Source organism: Neolamprologus brichardi, chromosome 23 (genome assembly GCF_056152115.1).
Source record: "Neolamprologus brichardi isolate AB-2024 chromosome 23, ASM5615211v1, whole genome shotgun sequence".
NCBI lineage: Eukaryota > Metazoa > Chordata > Actinopteri > Cichliformes > Cichlidae > Neolamprologus > Neolamprologus brichardi.
Genome location: NC_142125.1, coordinates 41,568,308 through 41,586,047, shown reverse-complemented (window position 1 = coordinate 41,586,047; position 17,740 = coordinate 41,568,308). Strand labels below are relative to the sequence as shown.

General features: G+C 43.1%; 2 protein-coding genes across 4 annotated transcripts in view; both read left to right on the top strand.

The window, feature by feature from the left end:
• Window positions 1-9,601, top strand: part of LOC148096490 (NACHT, LRR and PYD domains-containing protein 12-like) — a 43,930-nt gene extending 34,329 nt beyond the window's left edge. Inside the window, exons 10-14 of one of the 3 annotated variants that reach the window (XM_087835632.1) lie at window positions 864-1,061; window positions 3,169-3,345; window positions 5,721-5,897; window positions 8,273-8,446; window positions 9,122-9,601. In XM_087835632.1, the coding sequence (XP_087691758.1) occupies window positions 864-1,061; window positions 3,169-3,345; window positions 5,721-5,897; window positions 8,273-8,446; window positions 9,122-9,131 (736 nt within the window). In that variant the 3' untranslated portion in view covers window positions 9,132-9,601. Of the gene's footprint in view, window positions 1-863; window positions 1,062-3,168; window positions 3,346-5,720; window positions 5,917-8,272; window positions 8,447-9,121 lie in introns of those variants that run through there. The other 2 variants (XM_087835633.1, XM_087835634.1) reach the window with 2 other exon arrangements.
• A 3,760-nt stretch (window positions 9,602-13,361) lies between these two features.
• On the top strand, window positions 13,362-16,547 carry LOC148096489 (dynein axonemal heavy chain 5-like). The gene is made up of 6 exons (XM_087835647.1): window positions 13,362-13,523; window positions 13,649-13,756; window positions 14,460-14,646; window positions 14,862-15,027; window positions 15,743-15,848; window positions 16,096-16,547. The coding sequence occupies exons 1-6, from the start codon at window positions 13,362-13,364 to the stop codon at window positions 16,222-16,224; spliced, it is 858 nt and encodes a 285-aa protein (XP_087691773.1). The 3' UTR covers window positions 16,225-16,547.
• Window positions 16,548-17,740: the final 1,193 nt, after the last annotated feature.

Below are 17,740 nucleotides of genomic sequence, written 5' to 3'. Positions count from 1 at the left end.
CTAGCTGTTGCTCTGAGACAATGTGATGGTGTTGAGGGAAAACATCGAGGGGGTATCGAACATGAAGTCTCTCTTTATGCCGACGACATGATTTTATTTATTTCCAACCCATCGAATACCCTCCACAAACTTTTGGATAGACTTACAATAATAATAATAATAATACATTTTATTTATAGGCGCCTTTAAGAGCCTCAAGGTCACCTTAATGCATACTTAAGGAATTTGGGACAATTTCTGGATATAAAGTGAATTTTGGGAAGAGTGAGGCAAAGTCTATCTGTACGACAACTGGGGGGTTTTGTATTTTAGCGCCTTTTAAACCCAGCTATAACAAGTTTAAGTACTCGGGGATCTGGGTGACAAGAAAACCACAAAGACTTGTATAAAACTATCTTCCTTTATTGTCGAAGCTTAAAGAGGATTTTGGAAAATGTGAGTTTTGCATCTTTATATTTATGGTGGGGATGCAGAACAAGGAGCAAAGATGAATGTGATGCTGAGTCAGCAGAAGACTTGGACTCATTTGATTCCAACTTTGATATCAGTGATTTCAATATGTCCATTTCTTTCACACTTCACCTTTAAAAGTGAAGCCATGTGGTTCCTGGAAGGAAAAACACGACTTTTTCAAGTCTTTGTCCTGTTTTTATGAGAAATGTACGACTTTAATGTGAAACATTCAGAGTTTTTTCTCTTGTTGTGTTTGTTTGAAGCTGCTTCCTGTTGGCTTCAGCTGTTTGGAGTTTCCATTTTCTAAACTTCTACATTCTGAACCTTCTTCAGCTCTGAACAGATGATGAAACACTGAATGATTTCAAGCACTTTGTCTAATAAACTTACATCTTTCATTCTTTATACAGATTGAAGGACTGTGGTTTGTCAGAGATCAGCTGTGATTATCTGGCAGCAGCACTGAAGTCCAACCCCTCCCATCTGAGAGAGCTGGACCTGAGTACTGACTACTCCCACCTTTCGACTAGGAACAACCTGCAGGATTCAGGAGTGAAGCATCTGTGTGGTTTCCTGGAGAGTCCAGGATGTAAACTTGAAACTCTGAGGTCAGTCAGCATGTTTTAGTTGTGCTGAGATGAATATGATGTGAAAGTTGTGCTGACACTAAACTGCAGACATCAGGCTGATATTATACTGATCCACACTGAGGATCTTCATGGTAAAGTCTGTTTTCTTCTTCTCTGGTTTAGTCCATTGACTGCAGCAGAACAATGTTCACATTTCAAACAGTGATACTCAACGTATGGCCCGCGGCCCACACGCGGCCTGCCCACCTTTCCTGATTCAGAGAGAGGGGACCCTGATTAACTGTGTAGCTTCTTCCTCACAGTTTTAAGTATAAGACACAACAATGAATAATCCACAGCTGACTGTCTTTAGCAGGTCAAAGGTCACGGCACACAGCAGACAGTCAGAAATATTCTAACTCTGATCATTTATCAGTTGTGACACTGTGAGACTTGATCAGAGGTGTGATCATCACAGCAGAGGCCTTTGTGTCAAAGTCACTGAGGATCAAACAGAAACACATGAAGCAGATTTTCCTCTTCTGGCTTTTTATAGCAGATAACCTTCAATATATTCTGCAGTCGATCAAAAACTGAAGCAAACCATGAATCAACATGTGAACATGAGCTGATGCTGCTGAAGTGAAGCAAAGTTACAGAGGTTTGATTACAGACACAGCTGAGAGTTTGTAATCTGTCATCATTTTAAAAAGTTTCCATGGAACAGCAGAAATGAGGCTTTACTGTCAGAGGCCGACAGCACTGAACACAACAGCAGACTGGTGGCTAATAAACAGTGAATGATGCAGAAACAGATGTTTGAAGCTGTTCTTGGAGTACACTGAGAGAGAGAGAGCTGTGCAGGCAGGAACAGCCAAAGTCAGAGAGAATTCATGAGCATATTTATCAAACGTGAAGCAGAGTTTGGATCTTCTTTTGCTGCTGGTTCACTCAGTTTTGGTTGGAGACAGATGAAACCTGCAGCTTCAGGATCTGTGAGCTGTCCACTTTCAGCCCCGACGGCGTGTCCGTGTACGTGCCGTCGAGTGAACGATCCACGCTCTGTGTTTCCATCTTTGTGTGTTTAGCTGCTCTCATTTACTGTTTTAGCTGTTTGCTGCTTGTTGAAATAGTTGGTGAGCTTTAACCTGAGATTCTGGCAAAATACATTTATATTAAACATCGATTCAGGATTGAATGAATCAACATCGTTTTATTCAAATTAAAACCATTTAAATGGGAACATGAATTTTTTACAGCCCCCTCTAATGCTGGGTAATGTCAGCTGGTCCATGTGCAGCTGGCTGTGAGGCTCAGGGAGCGTCTACAAAGTACAACACTGAAAGAACATCATCCATAAATATTGAGTAATAACTGGACTCTCATACAGCGAGACTCAAATGCCTTTAAACATCAGCTTATCCTGCTGATCCAAGTCCAACACTGAGTTTGTAAAAACATGTTTGTCAATCATTTTGTTTGGTTTCTGAGGAAAAAGATTCAATAACTTGCTGCTAATACACAACATTTCATCATATTTCCTCATAACCCTCTTTTGTCTGACCATTTGATCCCATTTGAATTTGCAATAAAGGATCCACAGAGTTTGGTGACAATAATGACAGTAGATGTTTGTGTGAAAGTGCTGGAAGCAAATGAGTGTGTGATGTTCTTTCAGTGTTGCACTTTGTAGACGCTCCCTGAGCACTGGTCTCACAGCCAGCTGCACATAGAGACCAGTGTTGTTAGTCCAGGTCAGAAGATGACTTGTTGGAATGAAAATGAGCTTGTAGTTTGTCTGCTTTAATAATGTGACTGGAAAAAGGTGTTGGACTTCAAATATGTCCATTTCTTTCACACTTCACCCTTAAAAGTGAAGCCATGTGGTTCCTGGAAGGAAAAATACGACTTTTTCAAGTCTTTTTCCTGTTTTTATGAGAAATGTACGACTTTAATGTGAAACATTCAGAGTTTTTTCTCTTGTTGTGTTTGTTTGAAGCTGCTTCCTGTTGGCTTCAGCTGTTTGGAGTTTCCATTTTCTAAACTTCTACATTCTGAACCTTCTTCAGCTCTGAACAGATGATGAAACACTGAATGATTTCAAGCACTTTGTCTAATAAACTTACATCTTTCATTCTTTATACAGATTGAAGAGCTGTGGTTTGTCAGAGATCAGCTGTGATTATCTGGCAGCAGCACTGAAGTCCAACCCCTCCCATCTGAGAGAGCTGAACCTGAACTACAACAACAAGCTGCAGGATCCAGGAGTGAAGCATCTGTGTGGTTTCCTGGAGAGTCCAGGATGTAAACTTGAAACTCTGGGGTCAGTCAGCATGTTTTAGTTGTGCTGAGATGAATATGATGTGAAAGTTGTGCTGACACTAAACTGCAGACATCAGGCTGATATTATACTGATCCACACTGAGGATCTTCATGGTAAAGTCTGTTTTCTTCTTCTCTGGTTTAGTCCATTGACTGCAGCAGAACAATGTTCACATTTCAAACCTTCAAAGAAGAGGAAAAATCCTCCACTGGAAAATTCACTGTGAAACTCTCAAACTCTTCATTCCACCTTAAAGTCTGTCTGACACTGAAATCCAAAGCAAAATGTGCGTTTGCTTTACAGACAGCAGTCCAACACAAACATACACACATCATCTAAAACACAGTCCAACATCCAAATCTCCTCCACTGCCAGCATGAATGATGGGAAAGAGAAGGAGGAACACTCTGACATTCAGGGTTAGAATGAGTTTCATAAAGCAGACTGTGAAGATCAAAGCTGCATTAGAAAGCTTACATGAATGAATGAGTGGACAGAAGTGGACAGAGATCATCTGAAGCACTTCAAAGGCTTTAAATCAGCACATTTCTCTTTATTCTTTATCAACTCTGTTAGTTTCTCTCAGTTTTCTGTGGAATGAAGCTAACAGCAGGCTAATAAGATGCTGACCAATAGGTTTCTGTCAAAGGTTGTAATTTGTATATGAAAAAGTGCTTTGGCTCAGCAGGGATCAGCTTACAGGTAGAATACAGCTGCTGGATGGGATTAGCATGTCATAGCTATCTACCAAACTGCTAACTGGGGAATTTCAGGCCATCTATGGATCATTTTTGCTAACTGTTTATTCAGCTTAGGCTCACAGGGCTGCAGCCTGTGCCCTAGCTGTCATAGGGCAAGAGGCGTGGTCCACCTGCACAGGTGAGCAGTCCATCACAGGGCCAACAGAGAGAGACAGAGAAGCACTCTCTCACATCCACACCTACAGCCAATTTAGAAGCACCAATAAACCTAAGCAGCATTTCATTGGACTGTGGGAGAACATCCAACCTCCACAGAAAGGCCCAGCTGACCAACAAGCTTCAACCTACAACCTTCTTGCTTTAAGGCACTAGTGCGAACCACTTTTCCCCATTTCAGCCCAAATCCTGCATCTTCCTGTTTCTGACTCCAGGCCAGCTCCACTAACACTTTCTCATCAGACACTGCCACCTAGTGGAGGAAGTCTTAGTTCCATTTGAAGCTTCAGATTACAGTTAGTTCCTTTACAAAGAGGTGGAGGTGGTGGGGCCACAGCACCATCATCACTGAGTGCCATAGGATACTTAACCTTTGTTTCCATATGCTGGGAACTTCCTGTTGTTCCAAGGAGGACTGGAAAATGTGTGAAAATCTCCCAGTCAGTTCCTCACAGCACACTTCAATCATTTCCCTCCCACAGCATCAGGACCAGGGCTTTTTCTCTCTTTGGTCCCACTAAGAGATTTCCACACAAACACCTCATCAGTGGGACTCTCAGAGCTACCAGCCCTTTGCTACAATCACAAAGCTCTTCATTGAAATCAATGATATCAAAGCTGGAATCAAATGAGTCCAAGTCTTCTGCTGATTCAGCATCACATTCATCTTTGCTCCTTGTTCTGCATCCCCACCATGGAATTCATTCCTTTCCAAGCCAGCCTTGAGTGTCCTTTATTCAGCTCATCCTCTGCTTTACTTTTACACCTGATTTTAGCTGCTTTATCTCTCTTTCAACAAGTTTCTGTGCCTCAATCTTTTTCTTCTCTCCCTCATAACAAGACAGCTTCTTCTGCCTGAGAACATGTTGGAGTGATTTACTAATCCAGGGCTGCTTATTGGGGAAAATACTTCCTGTTTCCAAAGTAATCCCCATTTTTCCCAGAAAGAAATGTCAGTAGAAATCGATGATCTAAGTGAGAACATGAGCCTTTAAAAAGTCCCAGTGGGTGCAGTAAAAGCAGTCCCTCAGTCCCAGTATAGAGTCTTTGGTCCAGACTGGAACTACTGTGTGCCCAGTTTGAGCTCTCTTCAGTGCTGTGACCTGACAGACCCAGAGGGGCCATCACATCACATTTAGAAGCTCCCCTAATGGAGCCACAACACATGTCCAATACTTAGTCTGTCTTGTTGGACCAACTGGAAGAAATGATTCAAGGACTTAGTCACAGAACAGAGATTCAAATCTCCAAAATCCAACTGGCTGCATCAGGACATATAGTCTGAAACTCTGCACAGTTTCCTGTTTGAAGCTGCTTCCTGTTTGCTTCAGCTGTTTGGAGTTTCCATTTTCTAAACTTCTACATTCTGAACCTTCTTCAGCTCTGAACAGATGATGAAACACTGAATGATTTCAAGCACTTTGTCTAATAAACTTACATCTTTCATTCTTTATACAGATTGTGGAGCTGTGGTTTGTCAGAGATCAGCTGTGATTATCTGGCAGCAGCACTGAAGTCCAACCCCTCCCATCTGAGAGAGCTGGACCTGAACTACAACAACAAGCTGCAGGATCCAGGAGTGAAGCATCTGTGTGGTTTCCTGGAGAGTCCAGGATGTAAACTTGAAACTCTGGGGTCAGTCAGCATGTTTTAGTTGTGCTGAGATGAATATGATGTGAAAGTTGTGCTGACACTAAACTGCAGACATCAGGCTGATATTATACTGATCCACACTGAGGAGCTTCATGGTAAAGTCTGTTTTCTTCTTCTCTGGTTTAGTCCATTGACTGCAGCAGAACAATGTTCACATTTCAAACCTTCAAAGAAGAAGAAAAATCCTCCACTGGAAAATTCACTGTGAAACTCTTAAACTCTTCATTCCACCTTAAAGTCTGTCTGACACTGAAATCCAAAGCAAAATGTGCGTTTGCTTTACAGACAGCAGTCCAACACAAACATACACACATCATCCAAAACACAGTCCAACATCCAAATCTCCTCCACTGCCAGCATGAATGATGGGAAAGAGAAGGAGGAACACTCTGACATTCAGGGTTAGAATGAGTTTCATAAAGCAGACTGTGAAGATCAAAGCTGCATTAGAAAGCTTACATGAATGAATGAGTGGACAGAAGTGGACAGAGATCATCTGAAGCACTTCAAAGGCTTTAAATCAGCACATTTCTCTTTATTCTTTATCAACTCTGTTAGTTTCTCTCAGTTTTCTGTGGAATGAAGCTAACAGCAGGCTAATAAGATGCTGACCAATAGGTTTCTATTAAAGGTTGTAATTTGTATATGAAAAAGTGCTTTGGCTCAGCAGGGATCAGCTTACAGGTAGAATACAGCTGCTGGATGGGATTAGCATGTCATAGCTATCTACCAAACTGCTAACTGGGGAATTTCAGGCCATCTATGGATCATTTTTGCTAACTGTTTATTCAGCTTAGGCTCACAGGGCTGCAGCCTGTGCCCTAGCTGTCATAGGGCAAGAGGCGTGGTCCACCTGCACAGGTGAGCAGTCCATCACAGGGCCAACAGAGAGAGACAGAGAAGCACTCTCTCACATCCACACCTACAGCCAATTTAGAAGCACCAATGAACCTAAGCAGCATTTCATTGGACTGTGGGAGAACATCCAACCTCCACAGAAAGGCCCAGCTGACCAACAAGCTTCAACCTACAACCTTCTTGCTTTAAGGCACTAGTGCGAACCACTTTTCCCCATTTCAGCCCAAATCCTGCATCTTCCTGTTTCTGACTCCAGGCCAGCTCCACTAACACTTTCTCATCAGACACTGCCACCTAGTGGAGGAAGTCTTAGTTCCATTTGAAGCTTCAGATTACAGTTAGTTCCTTTACAAAGAGGTGGAGGTGGTGGGGCCACAACACCATCATCACTGAGTGCCATAGGACACTTAACCTTTGTTTCCATATGCTGGGAACTTCCTGTTGTTCCAAGGAGGACTGGAAAATGTGTGAAAATCTCCCAGTCAGTTCCTCACAGCACACTTCAATCATTTCCCTCCCACAGCATCAGGACCAGGGCTTTTTCTCTCTTTGGTCCCACTAAGAGATTTCCACACAAACACCTCATCAGTGGGACTCTCAGAGCTACCAGCCCTTTGCTACAATCACAAAGCTCTTCATTGAAATCAATGATGTCAAAGCTGGAATCAAATGAGTCCAAGTCTTCTGCTGATTCAGCATCGCATTCATCTTTGCTCCTTGTTCTGCATCCCCACCATGGACTTCATTCCTTTCCAAGCCAGCCTTGAGTGTCCTTTATTCAGCTCATCCTCTGCTTTACTTTTACACCTGATTTTAGCTGCTTTATCTCTCTTTCAACAAGTTTCTGTGCCTCAATCTTTTTCTTCTCTCCCTCATAACAAGACAGCTTCTTCTGCCTGAGAACATGTTGGAGTGATTTACTAATCCAGGGCTGCTTATTGGGGAAAATACTTCCTGTTTCCAAAGTAATCCCCATTTTTCCCAGAAAGAAATGTCAGTAGAAATCGATGATCTAAGTGAGAACATGAGCCTTTAAAAAGTCCCAGTGGGTGCAGTCAAAGCAGTCCCTCAGTCCCAGTATAGAGTCTTTGGTCCAGACTGGAACAACTGTGTGCCCAGTTTGAGCTCTCTTCAGTGCTGTGACCTGACAGACCCAGAGGGGCCATCACATCACATTTAGAAGCTCCCCTAATGGAGCCACAACACATGTCCAATACTTAGTCTGTCTTGTTGGACCAACTGGAAGAAATGATTCAAGGACTTAGTCACAGAACAGAGATTCAAATCTCCAAAATCCAACTGGCTGCATCAGGACATATAGTCTGAAACTCTGCACAGTTTCCTGTTTGAAGCTGCTTCCTGTTGGCTTCAGCTGTTTGGAGTTTCCATTTTCTAAACTTCTACATTCTGAACCTTCTTCAGCTCTGAACAGATGATGAAACACTGAATGATTTCAAGCACTTTGTCTAATAAACTTACATCTTTCATTCTTTATACAGATTGGAGGACTGTGGTTTGTCAAAGATCAGCTGTGATTATCTGGCAGCAGCACTGAAGTCCAACCCCTCCCATCTGAGAGTGCTGGTCCTGTGGGGAAACAACCTGAAGAATCCAGATGTGAAGCAGCTGTTTGATCTTCAGCAGAGTCCAGACTACAGACTGGAGACTCTGAGGTCAGTAGAGTGATGGAGTGAGTGGGTGGTGCTGTCAGCAGTATTGTACTAAACACAGTCAGTATGAAACAAAGATCCAGTGTTTCCTGTAAAGTTGCAGCTTCTCAGTGAAGCTGTGAGAGGAGAACGGTGACAGGCTTCAGGATTGGACACAAACACTTCCTGTTTCTCACCTTTATGGTCACCATAGTAACGGCTGACACGCTCTGATCAAACACTGTCAACAGCCAATCAGCTCTCTGAACAAAGCAGCACGCAGACCAATGACTGCATTCATTTCCAAGTTTAAAGCAGTGAAGAACACAGTCTGTAGGTGAGGAAGAATTTAGTGAGAGCAGATGTTTGGATGGAATTCCTCCAGTTAACAGCTGGAACCGTCCATCTGGATTGTTGGGCTTGTTGTTGGGGTTCCTACAGAGCTCAGAGTGGACACACCAAGGTTCTTCTAATGAATGAAAGTCCAAACTCAAACTAGGAGGGAAAAACATTTTCAGCAACTTCAATAAAAATCCAAAGATTAGAAAAAGTGAAGCAACAATGAGTCCTAGTACAGTCCCAGCACTGAAGTCCCTGCTGCTCTTTATACTGGATGTGCTGAATCACTGACTGACAGCTGATGAAGAGTCTCTGGAAACACTCGTTTATCTCCTCTGCTCTTCCTCCTTCTCTCTGCAGGTGGAGGTGATGATGGTAAACAGGACGGTGTGTGTGCTGAGAGAGGAGCAGCTGTGTCCTGATGATCCAGAGAGGTTGAAGCAGCAGCAGCTTGTGTGTAGAGACGCTCTGACTGGGCCATGTTACTGGGAGGTGGAGAGGAGAGCTTCATCCAGCAGTGACTGACAGAGGAATGAAGTGCAGATGACTGTCAGTGCTGCAGAGTGAACTGCTCTGAGAACAGCTCCACTGTCAGACACAATGTAGAGTCCAGCATCACCCCTGTGTGTCCCTCTGGATCTGACAGAGGATCATCAGTGTATCTGGACTGCTCTGCTGCTGCTCTGTCCTTCTACAGTCTCTGCACAGTCTCTGTCTCACTCTGGAAAGATTTTACAACTTGTTGTAATTACAGAACATTAATATAATATTCAAACATGTGATCTTCTCTTTATTTCTGAATCTTTACCAAATAAAGAAAAACCAAACTAACAAACAGAACCTGTCGTGTCCTTTTTCACCACATCTGTGAATCTTTTCTGTGTTTTTCCTCTTTTCCTCCTTCCTGCAGCTCCATCTTCATCATTCTGTGTCCAGTATATGTGAACATGTCCAAAGCATCTGAGCCTCATGTTACCCGTTTGTGTGAGTTACGCCTGTCGTTGTGTTGTGGTGTATAAATAAGGGGCAGGAGACAGCGCTGGATCTCTGAGTTCTTTACTGTCAATTTCTGCAACATCTGCAATATATAGAAATGCAAACCTGTGAGCTGTGTGTGTTGTGCGTCTGCTCGGCCACCTCTCCTCCGGCCATGCTGGAAGCAGCTGTGCGTTTGACAGTTTTATCCACTCTACAATAATCGAACAAATTAAATGTTCAAAAATATCAACTTAAGCACTTCAAAGTCAACAAAAAGCTTAAAACAATTAAATAATATTTCACTGAAAAAACAACAGCTCATAAGAACGATACACAAAATAATACAGAAACAAACAAATCAAACTTATTAACCAGGATCCAATGTTTTTGTCACAAACACTGAATCAGCTGATTCACTCTTTATGTTTCTGAGTTTGTTTTGTGATTATAGTTCTGGTTTCTGTTTCTGTGTCTTCACTGTGTCCCACGTCTCCTTACTTTGGACTCTGTGTTATATTTCCTGTTTTACTTTGACAGTCCTGCGTTACTGTTTCCTGTCTCGTGTTTGTAATTGGTCCCAGCTGTGTTTCCCTCCTGTCTCCCGTTCCCTGATTACTAAACTGCGTCCACGCCGCCGGCGCTCCTCTCCACAGCTGGATTCCAGGATTTCAGAGCATCCAGCTGTGGTGAGTGATGGAGACACTTTCTCTGCTCGTTTGTTTGTTGTACTTTGTATTCATATCTTTTAATATCTGCCTTTCTCCCAGAGTCTGTCCTCCCGTCAGTCTTCCTTTGTGGACGCATCAAACTCAGCTGTGGCTCAGAGGAAACTCTTCCTCACTACGGGGAACTCTGAGGTTGGCTTCAGCTTTTTCTGTTTAGTTAATGTGAGAATCACAGAAAAATGCTGATATGAGTGGAAGGTTCTGCTGGGAAATTGGCAAAGAGCAGATTATTGAACAGCGAGGCAGACAGTTCATTTCAGTGATGCCAGTTTATTAGAAACGAGGACTGTGGGGCTGCTGGAAGTCAGGACGGCCGTTCTCTGGATAAACCTGACAGCTGAGGTGGAGAGCAGGATTTATCCACAGACGGCTTCTTCCAAGCAAATGTCCTGAACACACCTGAGCTGAGTGTTACACAGAAACGTGTCTTAAAGCACGAGCCTGGATCAGACTCGAGGACTCAGAGCTCAGGTGTGTGACGTCACATTGATCCACCTCTCGGGGTTTTTGTGTTCTGATGTATCTGATTTCTCTTTAAGCTCCAAACAATCCCGAGCCTACGATTCATCATTGTCCTGTTCAGAGATGATGAGCCTGAGCGTGTTTGTGTTTCCATGGATCAAACTGTGCTGCTTTGTTTGGTTAACGAGGTGATTAAAGTCTTTGAGCAAACACTGGATGACTGACAGCTGCAGGCTGAACATCAGGAGGTCGAGAGGCCGAAGTCTGAGGAGCTCAAAGCTCCACAAACACTTATTCACAGAAAAAAGGACTACAAACATGGAGGAGCAGCAATCCGAACATGAGCTAAAGGCTACATGCTAATAACATTTCCCCTGGATGTGGTTTTAACAGGATCATGAATGATGAAGGATTTAAAGTCAGTTCCAGCCTGAGTCGGTGCCGTGTTGGCAGCTCTGATATGCAGAAACTTTCAAACATGGGACAGGAATAAAAACACTCCTGTGACGTCAGAGTTTATGAATGATGACAAACTGTTGCTTGTTTTTAGAAACTTTGTTGATGCTTAAAATGATCAGGAAATAAAAGCTGAATAGATCCACTTCAAACAGGAGAAGCTTTCCAGTTTGCATCAGCTGGGATACTCGCTCATATCCAGTGTTGGGCAAGTTACTTTCAAATAGTAACTAATTATAGTTACTAATTACTTCTTCAAAAAGGTAACTTAGTAACTGAGTGACAAGGTTCTAGATGTAATTAATTACTAGGAAAAGTAACTATTGTGTTACTTTAAAAATACCCTCTGGGCTCCAGGGTATAATTGGCCATTGTGAACTCCTTTTGTCAGGGTCCTGGGTCGCAGCGTTTTGTGTTTCCTTTTGGTTTCATCTTGTGTTTGGTGTTTATTCTGATTTTGTTTTAGTTCTTAGGGTTTGGTTCTTATGTTTAGTGCTTCCGTGTTTTCTCAGCCCTGCCTGTGTCTGTCCTCTGTGCTCTGTTCGTGTCCTTGTGTTGTAAAACAGTCTGTGTGTTTCCTGTTTTACTTTGAAGGTTTGTGTCTCGTCTTGTGGTTCAGCTGTGCTCCCCTCCTGGGTGTCATCCCCTCAGTACCTCGTGTGTATTTATAGTGTGTGTCTGCCTGTGTTGCTTGTGGCGTCGTCTGCATGACTCTGTGTGTCTCCGTGTCCATCGGTGTGTCTCCACGTCTCTCTGCCTTCTTCGTGTCATCTCTGTGTTTCCCTGCTGCCCTCATGTTTTCTGCTTTGTCTGTTAGTTTGTCCCAGTTTAGCTTGATGTTCGCTTCTTCCCTCACCTTTGTTATTTTCACTGTAAATAAATCTCCACTCGCATCTCCACCGCCGTCTGCATCTCGGGTCCTCATTCATTCCACCACACGACTGCTGCCCCAGCCGTGACAACTTTTGATGTTTCCTCTACATTTACCTTTAAAAATTATTTACTTTGCCTTGTTTGGTCTCATTCTTTTCAGCACAACCTCACGTGTCTGAATCTACAGTTATGTTTTCATTTTGACAAACTGTATTAACACAATTGATCTAAAATCAGACAGAAAACAAAAAAGTTATATTTTTTACTGTAACAACCACGAACATGTTTAACGAATCATTTTCATAACTTTAAATGTAAATATAAATTTGAAAATTATACACACAAGTTTTGCAAACAACAAAGTTATTTGCAGCCATTTACCTTTTACCCTTTTTTTAATAACATTAAACTATTTCCAGAACAATCAGCTGTTCTTCAATAAGACGCCACACAAATTATTTGAGCCTCTGCAAAATAATAATTAGTGTCCAGTATAAAGGAGAAGATCACAGCCTGATACCTGCAGGTCTGACAGCAGCTCATAAGCAGAGAGTGCTCGCTGCTGTCCTTAGACAGTAAACATGAAACTATTGAGGAACAAACACGCGTATATATTGTTTATCATGACTCTGCTTTTACTGGCCTATCAACACAGTTTATAAACTGGTATATATCACCTTGTTGCTTTGTCTGTAAGTGGTCATGTGATTGACCACGACTCCTTTATTCTTCCTCAGTCAAACAGCAGCACTCATGCGATTGTTTTGCCCCCTGAGCTCCAGCTGTTGTGCCAAAAAGTGATGGTCTGTCTGCGGGAGCACAGCTGCTTAAAGCTGCAGCGCCCAGATTACTTACAGCTACTTCCTGCAGCTGATATAAGCTGCTGTAAGCTGAACACAGCTTCAACCGTCTGTTTGTTGAAACATAGTAACGCACCGCCCCACATTTTCTTGTTAGTAACTGTAACGGCGTTGTAACCATAGGAATAGTAATTAGATTACTCTTTACTGAAAGAAGTAGCGCGTTACTCCCATCACTGGTAACGAGCAGCCTGCAGAGCTCTCCAACCACCCCGTCTTTAAAGCCCATGAAAGGTTTTCCTTTGCATGGTGAACTTTGGTGACAGAGTGCAGAGGAAGTGCTCTGTCTGCGTCACGTTAAAGGAATCTGAACTCCATCACGTTCTGTATTTCCAGCCTTTACTGGGGAAATGTCTGTTCTTCCTGAGAACCACTGAGAAGGCCATAACCACCGCTAACGTGCAGCAGGTCAGTAACTGGTCTGGGTCACCTCCTCACCTGCAAATTTAACAAACTGCACAGACCTCATTGGTTGACTGTGACATGGATGCAGCCAATCATTCTGATCTTCTCGTGCAACCTGATGTTTCCAGGAAGTGAACTTTGGCGTGTTGGACTGCGGCGGCGGCGGTGGCGGCGTCCTGAACAGTCTGGAAACTCTGCTGACTCACATCATGTTACCTGCTCTCAGGTCGCAGCAGGTAAAACACCTCCATCCATTCAGGCTTTCACTGAGCACAAAAAGGGAGATGTTTTAAGCTTCCAGTGATCACATGACGCCATATATGAAGACTTTGTTGATGGTGGGAAGGAAGAACTCTCTTTAAACAGGAAGAGACTGAAAGCAAAGAAAGGGGCAGGGAGGGGCAGCCATGAGGGGTCAATCCTGTGAAGAGAAGCCAGTGTAGGAGAAATCTGCTGTTTCTAGTCCCTGTCAGGACTCTTGCTGCAGCATTTTGGATCAACTGAAGGCTTTTCAGGGAGTTTTTAGGACTTCCTGATAATAATGAATTACAGTCGTCCAGCCTGGAAGTAATAAATGCAGGAACTAGTTTTTCAGCGTCACTCTGAGACAGGATATTTCTAACTTTAGAGATGTTGCACAAATGGAAGAAAGCAGTCTTACATATGTGTTTAATATGTGCGTTGAAGGACATGTCCTGGTCAAACATGACTCCAAGGTTCCTCACAGTGTTACTGGAGGCCACACCTTGGGCTTATCTGTACCTGCTGGTTTCTCTTTGTGGGCTTTGACTGTAGAGCAGCTGTTACATAATGATCCATGAAAAGTCTGATTTGTGTGCAGTGCTCCTCCTGATGCTTTTGGCTGTGAATAAGGTCAAAAGTGAAACAGGAAACACATTAACCTTTGTTGTTATTGCTGACCTTTGACTCCGTGCCCAGTCGTGGGGGTCTGTGCAGGACGGCGCCTCGTGTCCACACGTCCGGTCCTTCCTGTCCTCGGTGGATCAGTTTGTCAGTAATCTGAGCTCAGCCCGACTGAACATGGAGAGAAAGTTGCAGCTGCAGCACGTGGAGCTTCCTGACGCCATCAGCCAGCTGAGCAGCCCTGCAGACTACAGAGCAGCAGGTATGAAGCTCAAGCTGTTCACATCTCACACAAACAATAAGACTGTTGGAAATACAGGAAACATCATTTAAAGCTTTAAAAATCAACTCTCAGCTAAATCAAACCAGTTTATCTGTGGAAGCTGAAGGAAGCATCTGACCTGAGACGATGGCTTCTTTGAAATAATGAGTCCGTGTTCACGTGTGTTTAGAGGAACTCGTGTGTTTCGCTCTCAGCCAATAACAGTGAGCTGGTGGAGCGTCTGGAGGAGGTGTCGACCCTGTGGACCAATCAAATCAAGCAGGTGCTGACGGAGAGCGAGCAGATGAGGAAAGAGGCCGACGACGTCGGGCCGTCGGCCGAGCTGGAGCTCTGGAAGAGCCGCACGGTGACCTTCAACAGGTAGACGCGTCCTCTCAGCTGGATCTCCTGTAGCGTCAGCATTTACAGGTTTCACTTTAAACTCAGTTTATCAAACATGATCTGACGTCTGTGGACAGAAGCTCCTCAGACCTGCAACAGTTTAGTCTCCACTCTGAGACTTCAGGACAAAACCACTTTTACACAATATAACTTTCTGTTCTTTCTCTTTCTGCTCTTTAAAGTTGAAATGTTCCAAAATATTCATGTGTTTGTTTGTAGAATAGTTTTTAACCCTTTCATGCAGGAATTATGACGACATCAATCAGGATTTATTCTTTAGTATTTTTATTCATCTTTAGGGATGAAAAAAGATTTTTGAACTTCATTTTTTTAAACATGTATTTTTCCATCTTGGTTTGAAGAAATGTTTTGTGCACTTACACTGGCTGACCAGTAGGTGGCAGGTATGGCGCGACACATCAGAGTCCAATGTAGAGGTTTATGTGCAAGTACAACATCAACACTGTGTGTGTGTGTGTGTGTGTGTTTGTGTGTGTGTGTGTGTGTGTGTGTGTGTGTGTGTGTGTGTGTGTGTGTGTGTGTGTATCAGTGAAGCTTCCACAGCGTCAGAGACAAACTGAGAGAAAACCCTGAGAACAGACAGTTTGACTTCAGCTGATCAGTAACTGACTCTGAGTCAGAGCGTGTCAGCAGCGTCACGCTAACCTTTACACACGTGTGTGCGTGTTTTCAGTGAGAACTACATCTTCGGGAAGTTTGACTCTTTCTGCCGCCGTCTGGAGAAGATGGCCGACATGGCGTCCACGCTGGAGAGCCTGGCTGCTCTGCAGAGCATGAAGGTGGATGATTGTCAGATTAGAAACAAGTGACTCCATCAGATATTCATCAATGCACAATAATAATTAGAATAAGACATTTATAATATAAAAATGGTCGAATTAAAGTCGATGCAAAGCTACAGTGATGAATGGACATTTGTAATGATTTTGTATAAATGTATTTCCTCCTTTTATTATTTATTAATCGTGTCAAAAGTCTATTTTCCAGAAATGAGACGGATTCAAACTGAGCTCAGGTGTGTTTCAGGTGGAGGGCGTGGAGAAGATCTGTGTTCGCTACCAGACCATCGTCTCCACAACTGAATCCAAGACCTGTGACGTCCTGGATCAGCGCAAACTGGAGGAGATTTCAAGGGGAAACAATAGAATCAGATAAACAGAATAACATACGATACAAAATAGAAAAATACTATCTGTCATTTAGCCTGTATGACAATAATCATTGAATTATACTTTGAATCTCAGTGTTTACGTGAATCCTAGTTTGGTCTTCACAGTATTGGCCAACAATAACAATGATTGATTGGATCATTACTCACATTTCTTTTTTAAAATCAGCTGAGAAAAGATCTCATTTCAGTTTTTCATCAGAGGTGAAGGTCACCGACTGCCAGACAGTCACAGGACTTACAAAGATACAGAAGACTTGATTTTCAGTCTCATGTGCATCCCTGTGCTCTGCTGCCAAAACTGAATCTTGATTTATTTGAAAATTCTGAAATGATTCAGATCATTCTCCACTTTTATTATTATGGTCTGTGTGTCAGATTGGGCCTGAATATTATTCCAGATATGCTTCCTGACAGAAATCTTCTTCTTTTCTTAATCCTGTGTTTGTGGAGCAGCTTTGTGCTTTCAGTTTCTGTCAAAGTGTGTTAAGAAAACAAAAAAGGCTCTACAGTGTGTTTGTGCTTTGGTGTTTTAATGGTTTCTTCTTCTTTGTAATAATAGAAAAGCTGGTGCTCAGAGGAAGAGGGCGGCTTTACTTGGTGTCAGTGACAGAAATGAAAAGAAGCTGAAATGAGTGAGAAGGACGATGAAGGAAACGTCTGTGCTGTGTCTGCTCTGTAAGGAGAATCTCTGTGTTTCTTTGAATTCTTGCACTTTGACTGTCTGCTCTCCTGATAACTGATGATGGAGGAGAAGACATGAAAAACAAAACAGCTGAATAGAAACTACTGACTCTGCAGGACCCGTTGTCCTCAGTCACCATGTTGACCTCAAAAGGTCTCAATCACAAATGTGGTGTTACAGATGTCACCAATTACAAGCCAAATGTTGTGTATTACAAATGTGTTATTATCATGTAATTGTAAGTTTGTGTGCTGTCTTATCATCACATCCTAAAAGAAGAGCTCTTTAACAGCTCAGCAGAGATCAGGTGCTGTTGTTCTTTTGAACACTTCACCTTTTAAAACACTGAAAATGATAAGAAATGAGAGGCAGAGTGAAGAGAAGGGGCTCGACACACATCCTTGGGGAGCCTGTGTTCAGTGTTCTTGTGCTGGAGGTGTTGCTGCCGACCTGTCTGCCGTCTTCCTCTCAGGACATCCAGCAGCCAGTTACACAGCGAGGTGCTGATGCCCAGCAGATCCAGTTTGTGAACGAGTTGCTGGGGAAAGATGGTGTTGAACGCTGAAGTCTGTGAACATCATTCTAACGTATGAGTGTCCAGATGTGTGAGGGCTGAATAAGAGGGCAGTTGAAATGGCATCATCGGTCGAGCGGTTTGAGCGGTATGTGACTGACATGGATCCAGGTTGGAGGCAAGTTTTGATTTGATGCATGACGAACTGTTCAAAGCTCTTCATAATGATGGAGGTGAGTGGGACCGGACAGTCGTCCTTCATGCAGGAGGGACACGACTACTTCAGCACAGGAATGATGGTGGA

What these genes read in the sequence shown, in the direction of transcription:
- LOC148096489 (XM_087835647.1), top strand. Translation starts at nt 13,362, where the DNA reads ATGGTGAACTTTGGTGACAGAGTGCAGAGGAAGTGCTCTGTCTGCGTC. An exon ending in CTGCTCTCAGGTCGCAGCAG is followed by an intron (nt 13,757 to 14,459) that starts GTAAAACACCTC and finishes CTCCGTGCCCAG; the next exon opens with TCGTGGGGGTCTGTGCAGGA. An exon ending in CTGCTCTGCAGAGCATGAAG is followed by an intron (nt 15,849 to 16,095) that starts GTGGATGATTGT and finishes GGTGTGTTTCAG; the next exon opens with GTGGAGGGCGTGGAGAAGAT.